General features: G+C 35.0%; 1 protein-coding gene across 2 annotated transcripts in view; it reads left to right on the top strand.

The window, feature by feature from the left end:
* The first annotated feature begins 2,674 nt into the window (after positions 1-2,674).
* LOC132205775 (alkaline phosphatase, tissue-nonspecific isozyme-like) overlaps positions 2,675-23,795 on the top strand; it is a 153,511-nt gene continuing 132,390 nt past the window's right edge. Inside the window, exons 1-2 of one of the 2 annotated variants that reach the window (XM_059635056.1) lie at positions 2,675-2,782; positions 2,843-3,012. Coding sequence is in view for 1 of the 2 variants with exons in the window: in XM_059635048.1 (XP_059491031.1) it covers positions 23,650-23,719 (70 nt within the window). In the remaining variant the exon portion in view is untranslated. Of the gene's footprint in view, positions 2,783-2,842; positions 3,013-23,462; positions 23,720-23,795 lie in introns of those variants that run through there. The other variant, XM_059635048.1, reaches the window with a different exon arrangement.

The following is a 23,795-nucleotide window of genomic DNA, read 5'->3' as shown; positions in this document are numbered from 1 at the left end:
AGAACTAAATAAGAAAATCTTTCAAGTAGAATCGAACTCAAATAAAATTTGTCCCAGAATTAAATTATTTACAATGGAAAATTGAATTTTACATGGCTTTTGTAATATGTATAGAACATCAACAATTTTTTTCAACTTTACTTTTGTTCCCTTTTTCGTAAGTAAAATTGAAGGAATATAGCGGAATAAAGATATTTATTCTTAAAATCCACCCTGAGTTTTGCTTTGTAAAAAAGTAAACTATTTTCTTCCCCCCTTAAAACTTGCATGCTCAAACCCACATAATTGTATATTTTTATTTGTAAATTTTCTTTCTTGAGCCTTCCCACTAGCAAATATGCTATGGTTGACCTCTGGGAAGCTTCGAGCATGACCTGGCTAATGATATTGTTGACAGGAACACGGCTCATATGTTCTGAGCTTATTACCAAAAACGAATCATGCAATTTTGATGTGTTTACTTCCTCTTATAGTGAAAGAGGAAAGTCCAGCATCCGGAGAAGCGGCAGGAGATAGAAAACGCATGTTGAAGAAAAGTGATGTCAGCTGGAATCAAAAGACCAATCAGCACAGCCCCCGGACAAAAAACCGAGCCCTCCCTGTCGTCCTATATAGAAAATAAATCACAATTTTTGCAGAGAGAACACGCCAGAAGAAGAGCAAATAAATTTCTGTCCTGCTAAGAACATTTTTCTCCGAAAAACGCTCAATTATGAAATTAACTTGAAGCTGATGCTTGATTAAAGGGTGTTCGAGGTTCAAGGTATTCAAAGGAAAAATATATGATATTTCGTGATATTTCATCCTTATAATTTTTTGATTCTTTATTATTTTATTTCAAAAAAATGTTTGATGGGACAACAATTCAGCCTCATCCCCCCCATGCAATTTTTGATGTTTTTACTTGGTTTTCTAATAATATGCATTTTTCAGAATTGAATTTTTTTCTAATAATTTAAAAGATTCAACGTTCAGGACAAGCTTTCTGGAAATTTTTCAGTCCGTGTACTACACACAAATTTATCAAAATTTTAATGAATTTTCTTGAATATAAATCTTTAGATTTCTTTTTTTAATGTAAAATTATAATTTTAATAATAAGAATAAGACCAGATTTTTTAATATTTACCCTGATTTAAAACCACTGATTAAAATATTTAATGGGCTTTTAAAATATTTGAATTTACACTTTACAGGGAAAAAACTGAATAGAAATAAGAATTTTGTTTCTATTTTGGTCAGTCAATTAAAAAATGTGGAAGTTTAGAAATGCCCTTTAAAAGTGAGTGTTTTATTATCTTCATTTAACTGCCAACCTAATTTTGTGCTTTTTATTGTAGTAATTTTTGCATTGCACTAGGTCGCCTTAAGTGGAGCAAAATCAATCGGAGCATTAGTGATGCAATAAAGGGCAGCAAAGCGTGTGAGGTGGCGATGCGATCAGTGACGATGCAATTAATCAGCTGCGAGGAAACGGTTACAAAATAAATAGCACATCGACGACGCACACAAATACCGGAGCGCGAAATGCCTGAATAATTATTGTCGCAGCAGCAGGGTGCCTGCATCAAGGCGCTCTAATCAAGCCTGTCTTGCTTGGAATTATGGCTGAGAGTGAAAATCAAGTTCACGCTCCAAAACGCGGCTGCACTTGAAAATTAATTTGCACTTCCGCACACTCCAACGAGCATATGTAATCACAACATTCTTCACTCGACGACCGCGGGCGTTGAAAAACTCAGACACAATTCAAAATGATGAAATTAGTCTCAGTCAGGGGTCCAAATTTTCACCAGAATCGAAAGGGATCGAGTGCTTATATTTTTGCAGTTGTGTGAAAATCATATAATATGGTGATATTTTAAATATTTTAACTTAATTATAATAAAAATAGTTAAGTTTTTGGAATTGTCCAAAACCGTTTTAAAAAAATAAACATTAAATAGATACTCACAGTATGATGCGAAACTTGTTGACAACCGCCAAGAGGGATAGAGTCTTCCAAAATAACTGCGAAAAATATTCAAATCGATAATTAATGTTACATTCTTCATGTGCATAAAAAAATGTTTATAAATTCCATAATATATTTATGCATTATAAAGATTTTGATGCTATGAAAAACTCTGAAAAATTTATTTACTTCAATTTAAAAAAAATATTTTCAAATATTTAATTCATTCTTCAATGATGCGTGTTGCTGGGGGTGCTTAAAATTTTTTGACCCCTCCAAACTTTTGAAAAGACACAGTAATTTTATTATTATTTTTTGAATTTCAAAAGAAAAATGTATGGAAAATAATAAAAATTTAAATTTCCTTGAAAGTGAATGAATGAGAGTTATGATGCGACGTAATAAAATCTTCAGGCTTCAATACCTTTCAAAAATCGAGCGGCGTCTTACCCTAACAAGAAGTGAATGAGGAATCATTTCATTCCTTTCTCATGCCCCATGTGCTGACTTCAACAAGAGCAGACTTGTTTGCTCTCATCAGAGCGCCGAGCGGCGAACACAAACAGTTCAAGAAGAATTCTGATTGGTCGGATGAGTTGGATCAGAGGATTTTGAAAGAAATTCCTGCAGCGACTTGATCCTGACCGCCAAGATCCGCAGTCAGCCATGCAGCGAAGACTCTCTACTCTCTCTACACCACCAGCCTGCTCAGATGACACACATGTATGCTGAAAAATGGCGAATTCTCATCTTGAAGTTGGGGAGCCACTATTCTTGGCCCCGTTTTTGTCTCGCCGGAAGCGAAGAGTGAAGACGACGAGCGTTTATGTAAGTAGTCGGATTTTGGAATCAGAAAATTGTGTTTTCATTCTTGCTTTACATTTCCAGTGACTTATTTGACTCCGATTGTGGTATTTTTGATGATTTTGGCGTGTTATTGTGATCGAAGTGCTCACCAGGATTGAAAATCCATCGACCAGACCACCACAAGTGCGTCGTCCTGCGTGGATTTGCGGCGGATCGCGACGTGTTGCTGACTGACGATCTCGTCCAGAAAGGTGAGTACAATTACAATAATTACATTTATTCAGCAAGATTTCATTCGTTGATGTAAAATTCCATTGAAAATGATAAAAAAATTTCCTCTATTCAGCTAATTAATAAATAACTCGCACTCGAAAATAAAAAAATTATGTAATTAGGGTATTACAAAAGGTCATTTGTTACAAATTTGCTTCAGCAGAAGCAACTCATAATGTAATGTTTAAAATCAGCCTAAATTTTTCGTAACTACTTATTTTAACAATAATTGAGGAAAAGCATTAGAAACTGCTTTTCAATGTAAATAGTATGAAAATTATCTGAAATCACTTGGATCGAATGTTGCAAACGTTTGAACTTTGGATTTGGCGTTTTACAATTAAAGCCGTCGCGAAATTGAATAATCGGCGTGGCTTGTTCGGACTTGTGCATAAATGACGAGGCCCAAATATGCGTGCCATTGTGCCCCGATGGGCCGCCGCGTTAAATTAGACTCGCCTAGCAAATGCAAATTTCACGGTCGCCGCGCTTATGCGAGAAAAAGCGGCGAATCTCGCGGGGCGAAAACGCAAACAATTACACATGCGTGTGTGTGTTTGCCATTCGAGTGCAAATATGCGAGCCACATGGGCATACCTGCGCCAAATTAAAATTAATCGTCGGCCGGCCGACGGACGGGAGCGCAACTAGCTATGCATAATATTCGCGCACGACGGAACCAACCATTAAAGGCGCGCGTTATTGTTTGCGCGCACTAATTAATGGCGCTCACTGCTTTGTCATTTAATTGCACTACTATTAATACAAACGTATGCAATTTCATTACGTGCATTATTCTAGCGTCGCGATTGCTCTCTTTGTGGTGCTCATTCCGGTCTGCCTGAAACGACCGATTGAGAGAGCAGAGCGCTTGTTGAAAAACATTGTACTTGTTGGATTGTCCAACGCCGCGTTTATTTCCATCTGATACCATTTTCATAAGCCAGATACATTGTAAACAATGGAAAATGAGATTGTTATGGCAGTTATTTTAATAAAATGAATTATCCGCAATTATCTTGTCTGCAATTAATAATATTTTTTTTAAATGAATCATATTATGCTGGGGACAAAGAGATTGACCTTTTGTTGATTTTTTTTTTAAATCTAATTTAATACCATTGCATTCAATGAAATTTTTTATGGCTTTAAAATAATTATTGTTGGTTTTTTCCAAATTTTTTCCATTTAATTGTTGAAAACAATTTTTTTGAAATAAAAGGCACTTGCAACAATTTTACTAAAACTTCCAAGCTGTAATAAATAGTTTCAAATTTAAAATGCGCTAATATTTTAAAATTTGTATCTTCTCCGAGTATATAAAATTAACATTTCTGTAAAATAACAAAATTTCCGAAAATTTCTAGGGCCTCATTTGTTGCTTTTGAATTTTTTATTTAAAAAAAAGGCCTAGTTTTGCCGAAACAAAATCCACTTGAAGGCAACATAACTATGGCCTAATCTGTGATGTGTGTTTACAGGCACAATTGAGAAACTAAAACAATAAATTTTGTTTGAAGAAGTTGACACTCGAGGAGATGGTCATGGAAATGAAGGAGTCGGGTTTTTTTTCGTAAAAATGGTTTTTATTCAAAAACAAATGGTTTCGGTCACGGACTGCAACCCTATTTCATGGGCAAGAAAAATAAAAAAATCAGAAAAATTGAAAATACACCACATTTTAACATATACAATTTAATTTGTTTTTTAATAATAATAAAAAAAAAATTCTTTAACGAGGAAAAAGCCAGTCTCCTTCATTTCCAAAAAATTCTTATTTTTAATTAAATTATTTCAAAATTTGAAACCATTTTTCTCGCTACTGAAATCCACTTGCCAACATAATGTGTGTTGAGCCTAAAGTTGCAACAGCCTTGTGTTGCTACGTGACCATTATTGCACCGGTTTCCTCTGCACATGTGACAATTGAGAGAGAGACACACACACGTTCCAAATCCTCTCGGGGTGCTTATTAACATCTAGGGGGGTCGACTTGCATTTGCATCACGGACAAAGTTTGAATGATCTTTGAGACTGACGCCCCTGGTGGCCCTCATAATTAAAGTTAATATTGCACTCGGTCCGTGTGTGTTTGTGTCATGTTACCTTCCTTCGCAACGCCTTGCACAACTTTGCATACCAAACACGCTTCGGCTGCACTCCTTCACACAACAAACTTAACTTAGTTCGGTGCGCGTGCAAGTAAATTAGGAATACAAACTGGCAACGTGAGCGAGCGAGCGACCTGTTTTCGCAATTTGAATTTCTTCCCACACAACGCCAAGATTAGCATAACTTGTATGTATATAAATTCTTGTATGTACCTAACTTCCGCGTTTCATCAAATTTGAGGCAAACACAAAAGTCGAAAGTGATGCGTCGGTGCGTTTTTGAAACTTGAAACTCGTCAAATTTTCTTCCTTATCTGCACTGACGTCAAATGGAAATTTCAAGATGACGTTGAATTTACTTGGAGATGACTCGGCAAAAATATATCACAATTTTTACTAATTAAAGGAGATATATTTTTATTTTTACTTTGAATAATTTGACTAGTACAGAGTTGTAAAACAGCTAAATGAAGACATTACTTGCACAGAAAATGGTGAAAATACGTTTTATAAAAAAAATCATCATCTCATTTTTCTTATTTATTTCATGTCACTACGTAATATGTGAGTGCCATTTTTTTTTTTGATAACCGTGGATTATTGGACGCCGTGAGATGGTGTTAATCAGAAAGAGAGAACAGTACACGCGCTTTTGTTCTCCATTACGCGCAGAGAGCAAAAGCAGGTAAAACGAAAAGCAGCTCCGGTCGGTTTCGCATTTTTTTTTTATTCAGCCGGCGGCTCTGGATTTGCGAGGAACAAAAGTTGCGACTGGAAATGGCTGCTAGTTATTTGGAATGTGCGACACACGGCATTGTTATTTTTGCGCTGCCTTTGTATTTCTATACATCCAAATGAATGAAAGTGGTGTGTGTGTGTAGTGCGCCTACCACAAAGCATTATCTAGTTCTGCAGCTACAAACACACATGAAGCTTTACTCTCTCTCTCTTCCCTCGGAACAGACGAACTGCTATTTATGTACACCACGCCGCTCTCTCGCAGTTTTCGTTTTTGTTTCGACGGCGGTATTGCGTGTTGTCTGCCGCGAAATTAGCTTGGAAATCTACTTTGTATGTGTGTGTGTGAACAAATCCAGATGAATTCCGAATTGTAGCGCGCGCGGCTGAATTACCCTGTTTACATTGGAGGAAACACAAATTGAGCGTCATTTGCATTATTCCCTTGTAATTGGACTTGTACAAAATAATTCTCGTTTCCAAGTCCGTGAGTTTAATTATCTGATGAAAGTGGCTTTTTGATTGTGCGGCTAAATTTACTGCGGATAAAACGTATAATAATTTCCTGAGTATTTTCTTTTCTTGTTCCCCCCCCCCCCCACAGTAAATACAAATTTAAAACTTATCATTTGTGATATTTTTTATTAAATTTATTGCAATCTTTCATGAAATCCACCTCGAGTGTTACCATTCAACTTTAAAAATGTTATAAATTATTGTAAATTTGACAATATAACTTAAACATTAAAAAAGTTTTCCATTTTTGGGTTTTATTAATAATTATATGTTTTATTAAATGTCACAATAGGATTATAATATTTATAATTTACTTGTGTACAAATTAGTTACAAAAAATAAACACATATAAGAATTATTTGATCAAATCTTATGGCCACGGAAATAATTTGTGCGTAAAATAGACAGACTGAACTTGAAGTGAAAAAATTGTTGACAAAGTGTTTTTATTTGAGAGAAAACCACGAGGTGAAAGAAATGGAAAATTTAAATTTAAATATAGCATTAAGATGGATAAACAAGTGCAATTTATCATAATCGTATGAAATATTCATTGAGGGCAGAGATGCTTTTAGTGAGCAGCAGCTAGTAAAATATCATCAAATGCATATTACCCGTTGCTGCTCCCACGGGTTCGGAATTAAACGATGGCGGATGGTCTTGGCAAGCATCTCGGCCGCTTTTTGCTCTTCAGCCTCTTGCTGTGCGCTGTTGTATTAAGAGGTGCATCCTGCTGTGCAAATCTCAAGCGGCTGTTTTTCCACTATAATGAGAGAGCAAACCCACTTTTATCAACAAGCACAACAGCGCTCATGAAAAATTGCATCAAGCGTCTCTAGGAATTTCCCAGTAAAAAAGACAATCGCTTTTTAGAAGATAATAAAAGAGGAAAAAACCATAATAATAGTGAGTGTACATCCCCCCAACCAATTAATTCAATAGCTCGCCTTCTATTTTTTTTAAGCAGATTCTACCTTTGCTCTAAAAATATTAAATGCGGAAGTTCAAAAAATATTTATCAAATTATGAAACTTTAACAAAACACTTTTGAACTTGAAAATTACACCGCATGAAACTAAAATTGTGAAATAAATATTTCAATATTTCATCTGTCAACTCCATTAATATTTGTTAGATCATAGATGATTATAATAATAGATAACATAAAAATTGCCATTTTATGAACACTCTTTAATTACCTTAAAGTCTAGCTTGTAAAGAGAGATATCTCGCATCAAATTTGAACGTCTTTTAAACTTTCAAACATTGAAAATAGGGATTATTTGGAAACTTCTACTGGATAATGATTAATGAAGAGTAAATGATATTAATGATATTATATAATTAAAATTTTTCAGAATTAATCAAAAAGTTTACAGTATATATCAACCTCCAATTTAATATTACGCAGACAATTTTATAACGTGATTTCATCTTAATGTTGAAAGTGCCTAGGCAATCCCCTATTCAATTTCACATAAGAGCGCCGAACTCCATCATCGTACGTCAGGTCTGCGCTATTAGTTCAGAAAGAAGAGCTCAGCTCTTTTGACCGACGGAAAAGTGCACTCTTCCTCGAGTTGATGCGATCTAAATTAGCTCGAGCTCTAGCTTTTTCCAACCAATGCAAATTGAACAGACGCGCTTTCAAAACGCATTAGCTCATGGAAGATGAAATTTCTCGAGCGCATCTCAAGAATCGAAGAAAAAGGAGACCGACGAGGTAATTGGATTTTTGGAATAAGAGTTTGCGAAAACTTTGAGGCACCTTGTTTTCCTTCTTTTCGATCCAAGTAGCAATTTTGAGTTGTGTATGTTTTCGCGTCTCTTGTTATCTCGTTCGACAGCAGCGAGGCCGTCCCTTTTTAATAACGCGCCCAGCCCGCATTTAAAACTTTGCTTCAGCCAATATATATTTTGCGCTCCACTCTGCGTGTCTATACAATAATGATTTTTGCAGAAAACTCTTTATAATAGCGCCCGTCGCCGCGCGCTTTGTGTTTACTTTCGCCGAGTTGGATATTGTGTTTGAAAGAAGCCGAGAGAGAAAACCCACGCCGAAATGAGTAAGTTGGCCGATGAAAACGGTGATTTTTCTTCTCGGCCAAACTTAAGGATGAGACACCGCATTGGTTACGACTTTCTCACTCTCAAACAAACTGTCACTTGGAGGCAATTTCGATTTTGCTTCCTCGTTGATTTAAGGGAGGTTTTTCAAGCTGAAGAAACGAACATCCAAGTTATTTTGTTGACTTTGCTTTATTTTTTATTTTATTATTATTATTTTTTTTGTAGAAAATTAATTATTATCATGAATTATATTGCTTATTGTTCATTAGCCTTTTCAAAATCTAGAAAAATTTCTTGATGGACTGTTAGAATTTAAGATAATTTAAAATCACGATATTAATCTATAGACATTCACTGTGAATCAATAAATCTGTGGCCACTAATTTTATTTTTTAGAAATTTAAAAGGCACTGAGAATTCAATTTAAGTTAATAAATCCTCTGCGTTAATATTTTTTTGCTTCAATTGAAATTTAAATTCCTACTTCATTTACATCAAAAAATCCATCTTCTTTTTCACTAGAAATAATATATCTCCTTTAAAAGTGCACATTAAAACATGGAACGACTTCTTTTTTACAGATTTTTGCGAGTCTTGGGTCTTGGCCGTAAATGATTGAGTTAAGAGGCGCCATTACCCGCCTCATTGTGGCTCCTTACTTGAGCGCGCTTTTACGATTCTCATCTTGACAGAATTGCGTCTCTTCATCAAACGTCGCTTCTTCCTCTTCTCTTCGACCGGAATTAAACAAACGGCCACGTATAACTGCCAACATCAGCGTCTGCAAGATTTTTATTGGTCCCGTGGGCAATTAAGCGTGGATGCGGAAATGCGAGACATTCAGCAAACAAGCAAAAATGTACGCGGAATAAACATCAGGGACGGGTAAATATTTGTCAGCCTGCGAAAATTAATGGCCGCCAGGCCCGTCGCACATTAATTATTCGGTGTGCGCGTGCTAACGGCAGCAGCGAGTAGCTAGTTTTAATGTGCTTCAAAATAAATATGTCCTGCGGTGATTGCGATGGGATCGTTACACTTTGAGCACCGGCTATTCTCGTCCCGCCACTTCATCGATGAAATTAAAGCCGCGCGAACCCTCCGGAAAGTGATAGCAAAATTAAGTTTTTGACGAAAGATTATGAATTGTTGGATCTTTAAATCAAAATCAAGTTTGGTTCAAAGTGAATAATATAAATTCACTAATATACTTATACTCAATTTTTAATTATGTGTGTCAAATTTTATTTGCTAGATGTTTTTCGTGTTTTGTTTGTTGCCCAGTTTGTAATATTCAATATATGTATTTTCAATTTTCTGTGAAGATTTTTGTCTAAAGTTCCTGCATTTCACTTTAAAATGTATACAATTTAAAACAACAACTTAATATTTGTCAAGAAAAGAAGATAGCAGCAATTTTAAATTTTTTAATAATTGTTAATTTTGATTTTATGAAATGAAAATTTTATATAATTAAATTATAATTTTGTTGTTGTTCTGTTTGGCAACAATTGAAAAGAATGTCAACAGTGTTCCTTGGAAAATCAAGGTTTACAGTGGAAAATGAAAAGCGTATATTTCAATAATACTGCTTAAAAAATGTACAAATTTTTTCAAATTAAATTATTATCTTCACCAAAAAAACGCACAAGAATTAAAAATTGAATACAAATATATAATCTTTGTCAATTAAACTATTGGAAAGAAAATATTTTGCAAACCAGAACTCCGTGTTTGTTTTGAATTCATATTTTCTTGTGTGCTGCGCATCCAAGTTATAAATCTTTCATCTCCAACCATCCAACCTCGAGAAGCTTTGCTCTATTGAAAGAAATGTGGGACGATGTCGCTCAGGCGCATGCAATTAAGCAAGTCGCGCATCTAACTCGCCTATTATTTCTGCTGCGCCTCATATTTTCATCTCTCTCGTCAAGCTTTGTGGTTGGAAGCAACGTTTCCAAGCGCGAAATGAAACTTTGAAACGTCTACTTTCGTCTTTGCTTGCAATCGGCTCACTTCCTAAGTGCAGTGAAACATAGATGAAAATTATATACTCTTGACGGCGTAGTAAAGTTATAAATGCATTTATGGCCTTGAGGCAAAATGGATGCGTATTGCATTTGAAAATGTTTAAGTGCAGCAGTGAGATAATAAACGCAACTTAAATTAAATGCGTCCTATAAAATTATAAGTTGTTGTCAGTGTTGATAAAAATGTATTTTGTGTTCATTATATGATGACTTTTATTTACATTTTTTCTAACTATAAGTGCAAAAAAATGTAAACATTTAGAAAGTATTATGTTCAATTTGTAATCTTAAAAGTTCAAAAAGCTATAAAATAAATTGAGCATTGAAAATCCAAGAAATATTCGATATTTGTTTAACACAAAAAATAGGATTTTTTTATCTTGAATATGTGGGAAATTCAAATAGTTCCTGCTTCATTAAGAGGACTTAACCGTATCCTAGTGGCCACAACTTTGTCTATGGTATGAAAATGGATTAAACTAGATGGATTTGCCAGAGAAACTTTTAATGATGTTGACAAAGCGCTGCAGAGACAACAAATCAGCGAATCAATTTGCACCGTGTGCGCAGTTGTTTCTGATGGACTTTGCGGCCAATCGGCCTGAGCTGAAAGGGATGAATATTCAACGCGCGATCACTAATTAATTAGGCAGACCGCAGAGCGAAATATGTATTTGAGAGCGATAGGGTTCGCCCTCGAAGTTTGGCGCGTATATAAACTTTTGGCAAGATGCTCCCCGCGGAGTTGTAAAACTCGCTTGCAGGCAAACTTGCAGGAAACAGCAGGACCAATAAATACATTCGCCCGAGGCAGAAATGACGAGCGGCAAAACACGATTATTTTTCCTCTTTTGCTGATTTGTTGGCGTCGCGAGACTTCTCCTACTTCGTTAGCCGCTTTTCTATGCAAGTCATAATTAAACTGGCAAGGCAATCGTAAACTTTTGAATTACGACGTGCTGATGCTAAAAAAGGAATAAAGAGAGAAAGCGTCTCCTTGAGGGTGCAAACTTTTATTACGAGCTCTCTTTCTCTCTCTTTTTTGCCAACCAACGACGCTACTTTTCACTCCTGCCCAAGTTTTGTCCATTTTTGTTTCGCATGATCTTTGCGTTTGCATTTATCATTTGATACTGCAAAGAAAATCTTCTGCTCATTAAGGTAACGGAGAATATAATGCGAAAAAATAATGATTATCAATGATTTAAAATTATTTTGCTTAACTGGAAACATACCAGGATGTCTACGACTAATATTTAAAATTTCAATCCTATATTTTTTTTTTGAATTGTAAGCGTATTTACAAGAAAAAAAATAATTAAGGATTTAATATTAACTTAAATTTTTTAAACTATGGATCCCCCTGTAAGTTTAAAAAATTTGAATCTGCACTGATAAAAAGTATTGGTTATTCAATAAAAATCCATTCCAATCAGTTCCAACAATTTTACTCTGAATTACTATCTTAGTCCTTTGTGATAATTTTAAGTATTACAAATTAAGCTCTAAATATTATGATCCTTAATGAAAGATAAAATGCTCATAAAAAAAATCGGCAATCCATTTTTTTTTTTTCAAATAAATTTTTTTCAGCAATTGAATTTAACAATGTGATGTATCAATATTTTAACAAATAAGCAACAAAAATAATAATAAGAAATAATAATAATAAAAGTTGCCATATATTTGACATAAATGTGAAAATTTCAAAGTTTTGCTTCAAAAATTCCAATACCTCTTCAAATGAAAAATGGCAAAATAAAATATCCACTTATTTTGCATCTCGGGTCATTTTCCGATGGAAGTGTAATGCCAAATCAATAGAATGCCTTTCAGCTTTTTTCGCAGCGAGCGAGTGGCAGATAAATGTTGTTGGTTGGTTACGAAAGAAGGCCGCGAAAATGTGATTTTAATTTGCACACGCAGCTCGGCAGACGCAAATCAGCCCAGCGGGAAAATAAAATTGTGAGAAGGAGAGGGAAGTAGAAGTGCTTTGGAAAAAGTGTGCCACTGTATCGCTCGAGCAGAGCTGGCGGGAAATAATCAGGCAGTCGTCGCCTCTCTCGAGTATTTTTTTTCTGAATCATCACTCAACTCTTGTGTACCGCCACGACCGCCCTTGCCGAAGAGAAAACCCTTGTCACTCTTAAATAAATCAGAACAGACTGCAGCTCCGCTCGGGTGAAGCAATCGGATTCAAAGATTATTTCTACCTGATCAATTTGCTCTTCAAATGTAAATCGAAATTCTAAAAAAAAAATCGAAATTTGCCGTGCTCTATTAGATTTTTTTTTTTAATTAGAAAACTGTTTGAAAACATTAATCAAAATAACTATCCATTGATGAATTTTCTTCAATGAATTCAAAAGATAGAAAAAAATCGTTTTGAAAATAAATATCGTTCAAAAAGAAAATCGCAATCGTAATGGATATAGGAAAATCATAAACTTTTCCAGTCAAAGGCGTTTTCATCTGGAATAATGTGTCGATATTCGATATTTCTATTAACCTCTTATTTTTTCCTTCAACCAAGAGTGAATTTTTCAACTGGAATTCTAGCAAATATTCTTGGAATTTTGTTTTTGAATTCAACAATGAAAATTATTACAGAAGAGGGATCTTTTACTTTTATGATTTCTCCTTGAGACAGACTAAAAATTATAAGCGATAGAAACGGAAAATCTGAGCTTGATAAATATATATCAAGTTTATAGGAAATCCTTTTGTGTAACAAGCGACATTCCTCTTGACAAAAGCTATATTTTATGCCGTGCTTTTCCAATACTTTTAATCAGTCGCTCTCATGAAATCAATACCCCCATTCATGTGCATGTACATCAATTGTAAGTACATTTGGACTGCAGGCTGTTAGTTAAATTGCACTCGGATTTCTCGGTGCTGCAGCAATCATTGAAGTGTTTCTTTATAGATATTGTAATTTCATCGCACCACCTACCTGCAGAAGGGAAATAATGTATTGTTATGGTACAAGTCGTATTGCTGCAGGCTTTCAATGTACGTTGCATATGTCGCAATAACAAACTCTTTTGAATGAAGTTCAACAAAACCTTCCTCCATGCTAAAATTGCTATATCATGGTCTAGGAAATATTTGCAATATAAAAGCTCTACGCAGCAGCAAGCATTTACTCATTGCTTTATTTTTTTATTCAAATTCCACCTATCTTTAGAGCTTCTTACAGTAAAAATTGAGATCTAAATAAGAAAAGGACAAATAAATAAATAACACAGCTCGATTTTGATCCAAGATAAATATTTTAATTGAAAAAACTTGAATTTTTTATATTCTGTCAAGCAAAGTGAAATGGAAGAGCTAGTATTAAAATATTTCCATCTCAATCAATTTAAAAAAAAATTGTTTTCTTTTTATTTATTAGTTAAAAATTAAATTCATTACTTTTGAAGTGAACAGCAGTGCTTGCGAATTCAAATTGGGGCTCGTTGCGCGTTATCGCCGCACCAAGTTGAATTTATAATTGAAGTGCGAGAGCGCAGCGAAATTTGTCGCTCGCGGCTGAATTCTCGCACTCAAATTACTCTCTGCTGTATGAATAATTATACTTTAACTCTTGAGTTTGTACACTAATGCATGTTTGAGTGTACGTCCTTAATTATTCCACCTCCCTCTCGCGCGCCCGTGATGTATTTTAATGCACGAATAATGTACGAGCGTCCCATCACTTTGACACATGCATTCTCTCCTGCTAAGTGCCTATGTTAATTAATGTGTGTGTGTTTGCCAACCTCTGGCCTCGCCGATTGGAAATCCAATTTTGAGGGCTCATTGACAGCCCGTCCAAGTTGAGAAAACCGACACAACGAGATTTGTATTCTGGCCAGCAGGGCTAAGTGAATTACGGAGATTAGCACACAAGTCCCATAAGTGGCAACCGTTTCAGATTGCTTTTAGTGCGGCTGGTCATGTCCAATGTCAGCATTCAACGATGACAGTTTAAATAACTTTTAAAACGATCAGATAAATTTAAATTAATTTTTCTTTGAGTTTAATAGATTATATTTAAATTAAATTTTTCATTTAAATCATTTTGCATGACAGGAAAAAGCATTAATTGTTGAAAGAAAAAGTGCAGAATGATTGGTGAAAGAAGAGCAATATTTTTAGCAATTTTTCACTTCAAGATTAAAATATATCAATCAATCAGCCTTATTGAACTATCTCACTTATTCAATTATTTAAATTTTTTCCCTTTTTTTTTGAAAATTTCCTTTATCACGAGAAAAACATTTTTCCTTATTATTAATTTCTTTATAAGATGAATAAATTTTTAAATATTTTTAAAAAAAATTTGAAATTTCCGACCCTTCAGAAAAAAATGAAGGAAAAAAAACTCCAATTAAAAAGCCCAACGCTCATTCCCAGGCACAACCAGTTAGCCTGGATGGAGCAGCGACTTTTGATTACCCGAAGCAGCGCGTTCTTGTTTGTTGATTTTTCGACTGCAGCATGGAGAGACAGGGAGACGAGACACATTCGGAGAAAGGCTGTTTGCGCACCACCATTCACTTTATCCAATTAAAATTCCCTTTCCCACGCAACCACTGCTATCAAATATTTGCTGAATTACGAAACTCGCTGTTTAAATGCCTCAAACTTCGTTTGCTCACGCCTAAAGCAAGGAAGGGGACAGTCACTTTACACAATTTATTTCGCCCGTTTTGCAATCACACGCGATTGGATTCTCGCGAAACGTGTTGAAGGCAGATTAAACAGGTACAAATTTTATGCCAACACGCGCTAAATCTCTGTTAGAGGTTTTTTCCACAGGGCATCCGCGGAAACGTAGTTCAACGGACTTGCCTAACTTCCCTTACTTTGTACTTAACAGGGAGTGGAGAATAAAAAATTCCGTGTAATTTGAGCTGCAATTAAACAACTCAAATCCACGAATAATCAAATTTTCTGTTCCTGGAAAAGAAATCTTACTTCTCAGTAAAATAAATATTATTATTTACTCATTTATTAAACCCACCTAGATACAATTTTTGATACATGTTCAAAACAAAGATAATGGAAATCCTTAGAATGTTTAAAATCTTTTATGTTAATCGCTTCTATGGTATTATGAAGTCTCTTATAATTCCAAAGGTAAAAAAAAAAAAAAAGCACACCGGTTTATGTCAATAAGCAAGTCGTTTATGAGAGACGCAAATTCCCTGTGATAATAAAATGGCCAGACTGTTTTTTTATCAGCATTATATACAAATGACAGGAGGCGGCTGAGATAAAAAAAACCCAGCCGAAAAATCGCCATCTTGGATTTGTGAATATCAATATGAATTATCAATTGGGGAAAGTTACTTGATATTTTGATATTTTTCAAACCAAGTTTCATAATTAACTTGGCCTGGCAGTTAAAAAGTATACATATCGTCGTGGTTCCAGGAAAATTGCGCGTTTGGATTTTTGCGCGTCACGATTTTTGCGTCTTTGCATATTTGAACCAAACCGATGCTCTTGTGGAATCAGGTGGAGGAAGTCTACTTATGAATCGAGACAAAAGATGGCATGGAAATACAGATTAGAACCAATTCAAAAAATAATCTCAGCTGCTACCCTCCAGTCATTTTGATGAAGCCCTCAAGCCCACAGCATAGTGAAAAGTTGAGTTTACGCGTAAAACACGTGAAAAACGGAAACATTTTCAATAAATCTGGTATGGAATCAATGCTTATGGTATCACTGATGTTATCATACAAATATTTGCAGTCGTTCATTCAATATAAGCAAGTATTTTGACTCTTCATTGACCGCTTCGATGCTCGGAAAAAGCACCTTTTGAATTTTGCCTGTATTTTCTTAAGTACATGGAATTTTTTAATGAAAATTGAGTTTCGGGGTCAGAATCAGACGGAAAATCGATTGGCTATTCTGAAAAAATTCCAAAAAAATTTCTTTGCATAAGAATAAATAAAAATTGAATTTCGCACCCCGTATCACATCGAAAAAAAATTTTTACATCATTAATTACTATTGCAAAAATATAGATTAGTTAATTTTCTTCATTTTCTTTTTTTAAAAATTAATTTAAAAAAATCGCACGCCAAATGCCAGCTATTTTAGCAAACCCTTCTACATTTATATTATCGAACAAAAAAATTTTACTTTTAATAATTTCCCCATAATGATAAACTTTTTTAGTTTTGTTTAGTCAATTTTGGTTGCCTTCTGATAGAAAGAACATTTAATTTCTTTTCCTTATTTGCCACTACTTCCGCTCTATCTTGCCAGTCATTGGACATGAATATTTTAATTTCAATATTTATCATGGTAAATAACCTTGAATCAGCATAAAAATTTCTGAAAAGTTAGTTAATATTACCATTAAAAGTTAAAGTACCTGCTAAAGTGTATAGTACATTTAATAATAGTGAATTTGCAGCGAAAACAAAGTTAAAAGTTCTTGGTCTGTCGTGTAAACCTGCATGAACCGTAAAGACGCAAAAATCGTGACGCGCAAAAATCCAAACGCGCAATTTTCCTGGAACCACGACGATATTAAGATTTTGAACCTCGCTTATGAAGATGGATGTGGAAATATTCTGGAATAATTTTGGTTTGTGTGATCAAATAACAATTTCACCCTCACTATATTAAAAACAAATGAGATGTTTTAAATTACATTCAAATTCATATTGCTCCAGTGAAAATATTCACCATTCTTTCAAGAACTTGTGAACTGGTATAATTAACCGTTTTCAAGCATTGACAATACCAACAATTACAGTTTTTCGCGGTTTTTTCATGTGTTTGTGAATAGTTTTAAGTTTCATTGTTGTAAAATTCACTGCGTTTCTCGATAATAACTCTTTGTTGCTAAGCATCGCATTGAGAAAATTTTCGGCCCCCTTTTTGGTCCCATTTTTATTTTTTTAATTTTTTAGTGCATAAATGATTATATTAATAACTCACATTTTCGCTCTTTTTATAATGAAATTAACATAAATGCTATTTTCTTTCAAAATACGTCGCGTATTATTTATTCATTTGTTGATGGATGGCTGACGTTTTTGATGAATGAGTTAAATAATTTTTGATGCTTAAAATTTTATTTAAAATTTCAACTAAAAACAGCACAAAAATAATTATGAAAACAAATGTATTTTGTAAAAGCAGAACAAACATTTTTCAAAATTGAAAATCTTTTGAGGGTATTGAAAGCGGGTTTGTAACACAACAAGCGCACCCGGGGCGGAAATCGCGCGGCACACGAGGCCTTTCGCATTCGCCGCCTTATTACTTTCAATGTATTCGCAGGCAGGAGTGGTTTTTGCGCCGAGTGTGGCCCCGAGGCCGATCGTCGTTATTTGCTTCTTGTTTTGCAAGACGTGATTCGCAAGGCACCTTCGCAGAAAAAACAAATGTGGGCCCGCGAATAATATAAGGGGATTCAAGGAGCAGATTGGCTAAAAAGGAATGTCCCACGCACGCAATCTCGGCTAACAAACAATGCAAAACGGACAAGATTGCCAAAACTACGGCTATTGTTTATGTGCGTTCGGAGATGTATGCGTGGGCAATGCCTCTTAATCCTGCTTTTAGGTTGAAGTAATGGTGTCTATTTTTACTCATTTGGTAGTGGCGTGGGTCGTAAATCCGATTTTTATCCCAAATTTATGCCAGAAATAGCGTCCCAAATCACTTTTGGTTTGAGGGGCGCTAAATTTGCGACCTATAAAAAATTGTACCCAGTCAATTTTTTGCTTCTTGTTTGAGGGAATTGCTTTTAAATTTCATTTTCATTGTTTTTAATAATCCTCTAGCAAAGAATTCACTCTTTAGGATTGCAAGAAAAAAATTAATATTATATCTTCTCTCTTGAATAAACATAAAAAAGATGAATATAATTTAAAATTTTTGCTAATTTTAATTTCATATATTTCAGCAAATATCATTATTTCAAATTGAATGGTTAACACTTGAGGTGGATCTCATGAAAATTTGAAACCGGGCGTTCTTCGAGGTTTAAATTTTTCATCATTATTTCAGCTCGTTTATTACTTTTATTAAAGTATTTACATATTATTGTTGCTTATTTGTCCAAATTGTTACATCATTATTTGAAAGTATCCTTTATTTTGAAGTTGCGCTGAGGATTATTCATGTTTTAAGTGTTAGAAATTTAATATTATAGTACTTCGCTCTCTGCTCTGTTTAGAGAAAACGCCTTCATAAGTTTTTTTATCTCTTTTTTTTGCTCATGAAATAGAGTGTTCCAAAACTGGAAGTAGAGCTGTTTAACAAGTTTTCAACAAGCATAAAACAAGTTTTCTGCACTTATTGTGAGATCAAAATTAAGTCAAAATTTACTAAAAACAGTCATGCAAAACGGCCAATAAAGAAATTTCAAACAGACGTGAGTAATTTTGTCATGCTTAAAAAAATTATAAAAAAAATCATCACGTGTCCTGTCTAATGTAGATCATCAATCATCATGTTTATTTATACGCAGCAGCAATATTTGCATTGAACGGCAGGAGCAATTTGAGTGGTGCTCCTTGGCGTTTGTAATCGAGCAAACAGAGTCGGCGATCCAATTAGAGTCGAATGCACTCGTGCTCACGTCTCTAAATATTTAATTAATCAAGATACAGTTTGCATTTCAGTGGCAAAACAAAACACCGCTTGCTTACTCGCCCGCCGGAGTGCATTATTGTAGTGTCTGCCAAGATTGGCACACACGGCGAGCAGCAAATACTACAACGCTAATTATTAATTCAGCGATTTATGCATAACAATGCGCGCTCGCTGATTTATGTTTTCATTGGCAACAACAACATTAGGAATTGCAGCCGAGCCATGAAATTCGACATGCCGATTAATTACGGGATTTAAATGCAATTTATGTTTGCCGATTATCCACCCAGTGAACTGCACCGACTGCCGCCTGGATCTGCGTTTGCAATTAATTCACCGCATATTTAACGCTGCAATATTAAACTGCGATTCATTCAAACCGGAAATGCACATGCGGTAGATTAGAGGTTTGCAATGCAATTCCCATTACGCGTTCATCGAACTGACTGTATGGCTTAAATAATATATGCAAAATGCGGAGTTGTCCGAATAAATGTAGAGTTTTCCAATACAATGATTATGATTATTGCATCTCTCTTATTGTTTTATGGCTTGATGCTACAAATATTATGCATTGGACATAAAAAAAATTTACTTATCTGTAAACTTGCTATTGATTTCATAAATTTTGCTAACTCACATAATATATTTGGGCTTAACTTGGGCTCAAACTTCCTGGTTGGCAAGTTAAAGTTTGTGTTGTGTATTTGGATCTTATTTACCAAATATTAAAAATAGACAATATTATTTTAGTTAAATGAGTTTTACTGCGGCGGCCGCGTCTCTTTTAATGTCAGACGTTTGAACAGACATCTGCTATAGTTGTAAACCCTTTCTTCTCTTTTTTTCCAATAAAAAGTTTTTTTATTGACCTAGAAAAATAAAAAATAAAATTATTTATAAATAAAATAATCAAAAATGAATTTCCTCTTTAAAGCATATAAAACTGAAATTTAATAAAAAATCTGATTGTGTAAGGCCCTACGTTTGAATGTAAGGCCCTACGCACGAGTGTAAGCCTTACGCACGAGCACGAGTGTAAGGCCTTTGGCATAAGTGTATTCATAATGAAATCGAATAAAAATACATATTTATTTAATTAGTTTTTTCTTAATATTTGAACGTGTATTTTCAAGTTAACAAAACCATTTAAAATTTTTCCGTCATGCTTAATAAAAATTCTTTTTTATAAAAAAAAAAAAAAAAAAAAAATTTCGGTGTGATAGAAAAATTAACATTTATTCGCACTCGCAATACCAGCTGGCGTACTTGCGCAACTCTCTTTTTGGAAGTCAAAGAGCAAAGTACTTGGGTGGCATAAAGGCCAATTCCAAAGGATTGCATGCTTGGCCTCGTTGCTTTCACGCGCAAATCGCACGTGCCATTTGTATGTATGCATAATGAGTGCAGCACCGCGAGGCACTGCAGCGACGATTATCCCGGCAGGAATTATAATAATGCGCCCCAAAGAAAGAGGCGAGCTCGTAAAAAACTTTACGCCGCCATGAATATAAAAATCATCAACCCAACTTCAGCACAACACGTTTTATATTTTTAATGCCCCTCTCTTTTTGTGGAATGGCAACTTCAAAAACGAATTTCGCTAGGGCCAGTTGGAATGATTTGCCACCGCGTTCCAACTCGCACGCCCGACGCGCATAAAGCAAAATTATGCCGTGCCCTGTTTGTTCGCTGTAATTATTTCAATTTGCAGGCTTAGGCCTGGGCTTTTTGCTGTTTGCCTCTGCTAATCCTCCTATTTATTTATGCTCAATCTTGACTGTTTCTCGCCCCAAGTACGCACCGCCTGTGAATATTCAGCCCTTCATTAACATTTTACCAACCGGAATTAAAAATGCAAGCGGAACCCTCCTAGTCTTTTAACAAACTTTTGAATATTTAATCAGAATTGCTTTTTATTTTTTATTAGCAAATTATGCATGGAAATATTAAAATATTTACCTTACGTTAAAATTAAATGGCTATCTACACTTTAAAACTGAAATGCAATTGATCAAAATGAATTTTTTTATCCATTTTTTAATGAACTAATGGGACTAATAACAAAGCCTAGGCACAAATTTCAGGTATATATCAAAACTTTTGTTTTATTTTCTAATTTTTAAGCACTTTGTACATAATTTCTGTTTTCGTTCTTCAGGTTTCTACTTAAATGTTTATTTTCATCAATTATCACAGATCATCATTACTGTTTACATTTTTTTCCATTTAATCATACAATTATGAAATAGACGATTTTTAAATTTTGCAAAATAATGATTAAAAGCATCTTGCGTCTTAAAATTCGTTGCTTTTACAGCAGACTGCACGCGAATTTGCAGCAGCATCCGGTTTTATGTATAAATTCCGCAGTGTGTCCTCGATATTACCCTGCGAATATTCGCTCTTTAAAGTGACAGAGTGTCTTGTCGGCCGGCTTGGCTGGCAGCCAGTACGCGTGTGCGCGAAATTCACCGACTAAACTCTGGCCGGTTGCAAAAATAATAAATTTCGCGTGCGCAGAGTTCGTTAATACGGAATTTATTAGGTGCCGGCGCCGATTTCGCTGCAGCCTTATTTGAATAATTCGCACATAGATCGTGGCGTGTTTTGAGCTAGTGGGGGGTGTAAAATTCGCGGCCCCGAAAACAAAAGCTTTTGCGCGAGCGTGCGCACATTAAATTTGGCCAAACGAGACCCACTTTGTGCCAAGCTCGGTGTAATTACCAGCGGCGCATTTATAATGATTCCACAGGACCAAAGGGAAAGAAAGAGTGCCCTCCCTGCTAATGTGCATACTTGCAAAAATATCCTCCGAGAGCTTTGTTAATTCTCAACGAGGAGCAATTACACGCGGACTTCATCTAGACAATAATTACGCTCTTTCAAAGTGAAAAAAGTTAATTGTCATCTTGAAAGAAATAAAGTCACTATTAGATGAAATCTCACTTTTCTCGCAAAAGTTTTTGAATGATTATTTAATAGAGTGCATATTTTGAAGCATATCCGCGTGCAATTCATTAAATCACATTTGTATTTTCTCACGTCCTATTTTGCCAATTAAACATAGCAATGCATTTAATATAAATAATATTTTATATAGAAATCAAGGAATACTATTAGATTTCCTCAAATCTTCTGTAATTAGAATTACCTTGCTTTGAAAGCCTAAAACTAATATTAGCTTTTGAATGCACGGAATCCACAACAAAATATTTATTCTGTAGAAGTACCAAACTTATCCAATGCTTCAAAAGAGTTCAAACTTCAAAGCGTGTATGTGTGCAAATAATGTGGCCAAAAAACAACCTCAATGCGAGTGAGTGAAAAATCGATTACACTTTCACTCAAATAAGGCAAAGAGGAATTCTAATTGAACATCAATTTTGAGCTGATTATTTCATTCAAATTTTCGTTAATAGTACTCTAATGAGTTTCCATGATACAAATGTGTAAATGTTTTGTTGGTATTGGTAGTGATGATTAAACGTTTCTATAAAATGAAAATCGCATTAACTATAACATTGTGAATGCATGCAAAATTTAGGTTAATTATCTGCTAATTGGTGGATTTTTTTAAAATAATTAATAACCAAAAACCAGCAAAAAACTGAGAATTCCTTAAACGATCACTGCAAATTTATTAATTATTAGCATATTTTTCTAACAATTAGTATAAAGAAGTATGTACCAGAAGAGTTTTAATAGACAAAAATGGGTTTTATTTCAAAACATTAATTCATTTTTCAATTGATAGTTATAAACTCTACAAAATTTATTGATTTTGATTATAAGCGGTACACATCAACATTTGAAAAGAGCATGTGAATATATAAACATCCAGTTTAAAAAAATCGCAGCTCAATAAGCTTTACTCTACTTACATTTTCTAGACTTCTTATTTTAGTTTTAAATAATTATATCTCACATTATCATATTTTATTCACCTCAAATAACGGAAAACGCTCAGTTTGCTCCTCTATTTAAGCTTAGCTTTGAAATTACTTTTGATTCTGATAGTGAGTGACTTCCCTGTCCGACACAGGGGTAGTTTAAAGAAACGATGATTGGAAAATAAAAAATTCCTCATCCGCAAACGATCCGTGGGTGCGCCTTTGCTCGACCACCACCCCCTTCTCTGATCAAATCGGGCAGTTTGCATTTAATCCGGGGCCATCAAAGGATTCGCCATTCCTTTTCCACCGAATCCAAATTTTCTTCGCTTCGGAGCTTCGGTCTGGAAGAAAAATTCGACGGCGATTGCACGCAGATGTGAGCCGGTCTGGCGCGCGCATGCCGGCCGCGCCACCAAGGGTGCTCCAAGGGTAGTCAGTGGCATCCCGACCGTGCTGGGACCAACATCGCCCCTGCTGCGCTGCAACCCGTGCATCACAGTCTCTCTTTCTCTCTCTCTCTTTCCAATTAAAACACCGAGGTTTTTTTCCATCTTGACTGGAAAAAGTTGGATTTTTGTGATCGATTCGGTCCATTGCGGAGTGAGTTTTAGTGCGGGAAATAAACACAAGTGGACAAAATGAGGCGGCAGTCGGTGCTGCTTTTGTGGCTGCTGCTGACGGCGCTGCCCTTTTCCTCCAGCGACCAAGGTACGTCTGGATAATCTTCCTTTTGCATTGTGGATAACCAGGAGGATGCTCGTAGTGACCTAAATTATAAGTCTTT

Source organism: Neocloeon triangulifer, unplaced genomic scaffold, assembly GCF_031216515.1.
Source record: "Neocloeon triangulifer isolate White Clay Creek 2 clone unplaced genomic scaffold, ASM3121651v1 ptg000001l, whole genome shotgun sequence".
NCBI classification, from domain to species: domain Eukaryota; kingdom Metazoa; phylum Arthropoda; class Insecta; order Ephemeroptera; family Baetidae; genus Neocloeon; species Neocloeon triangulifer.
The sequence above is the reverse complement of the archived record's forward strand: the minus strand, read 5'-3'. Positions and strand labels throughout refer to the sequence as shown.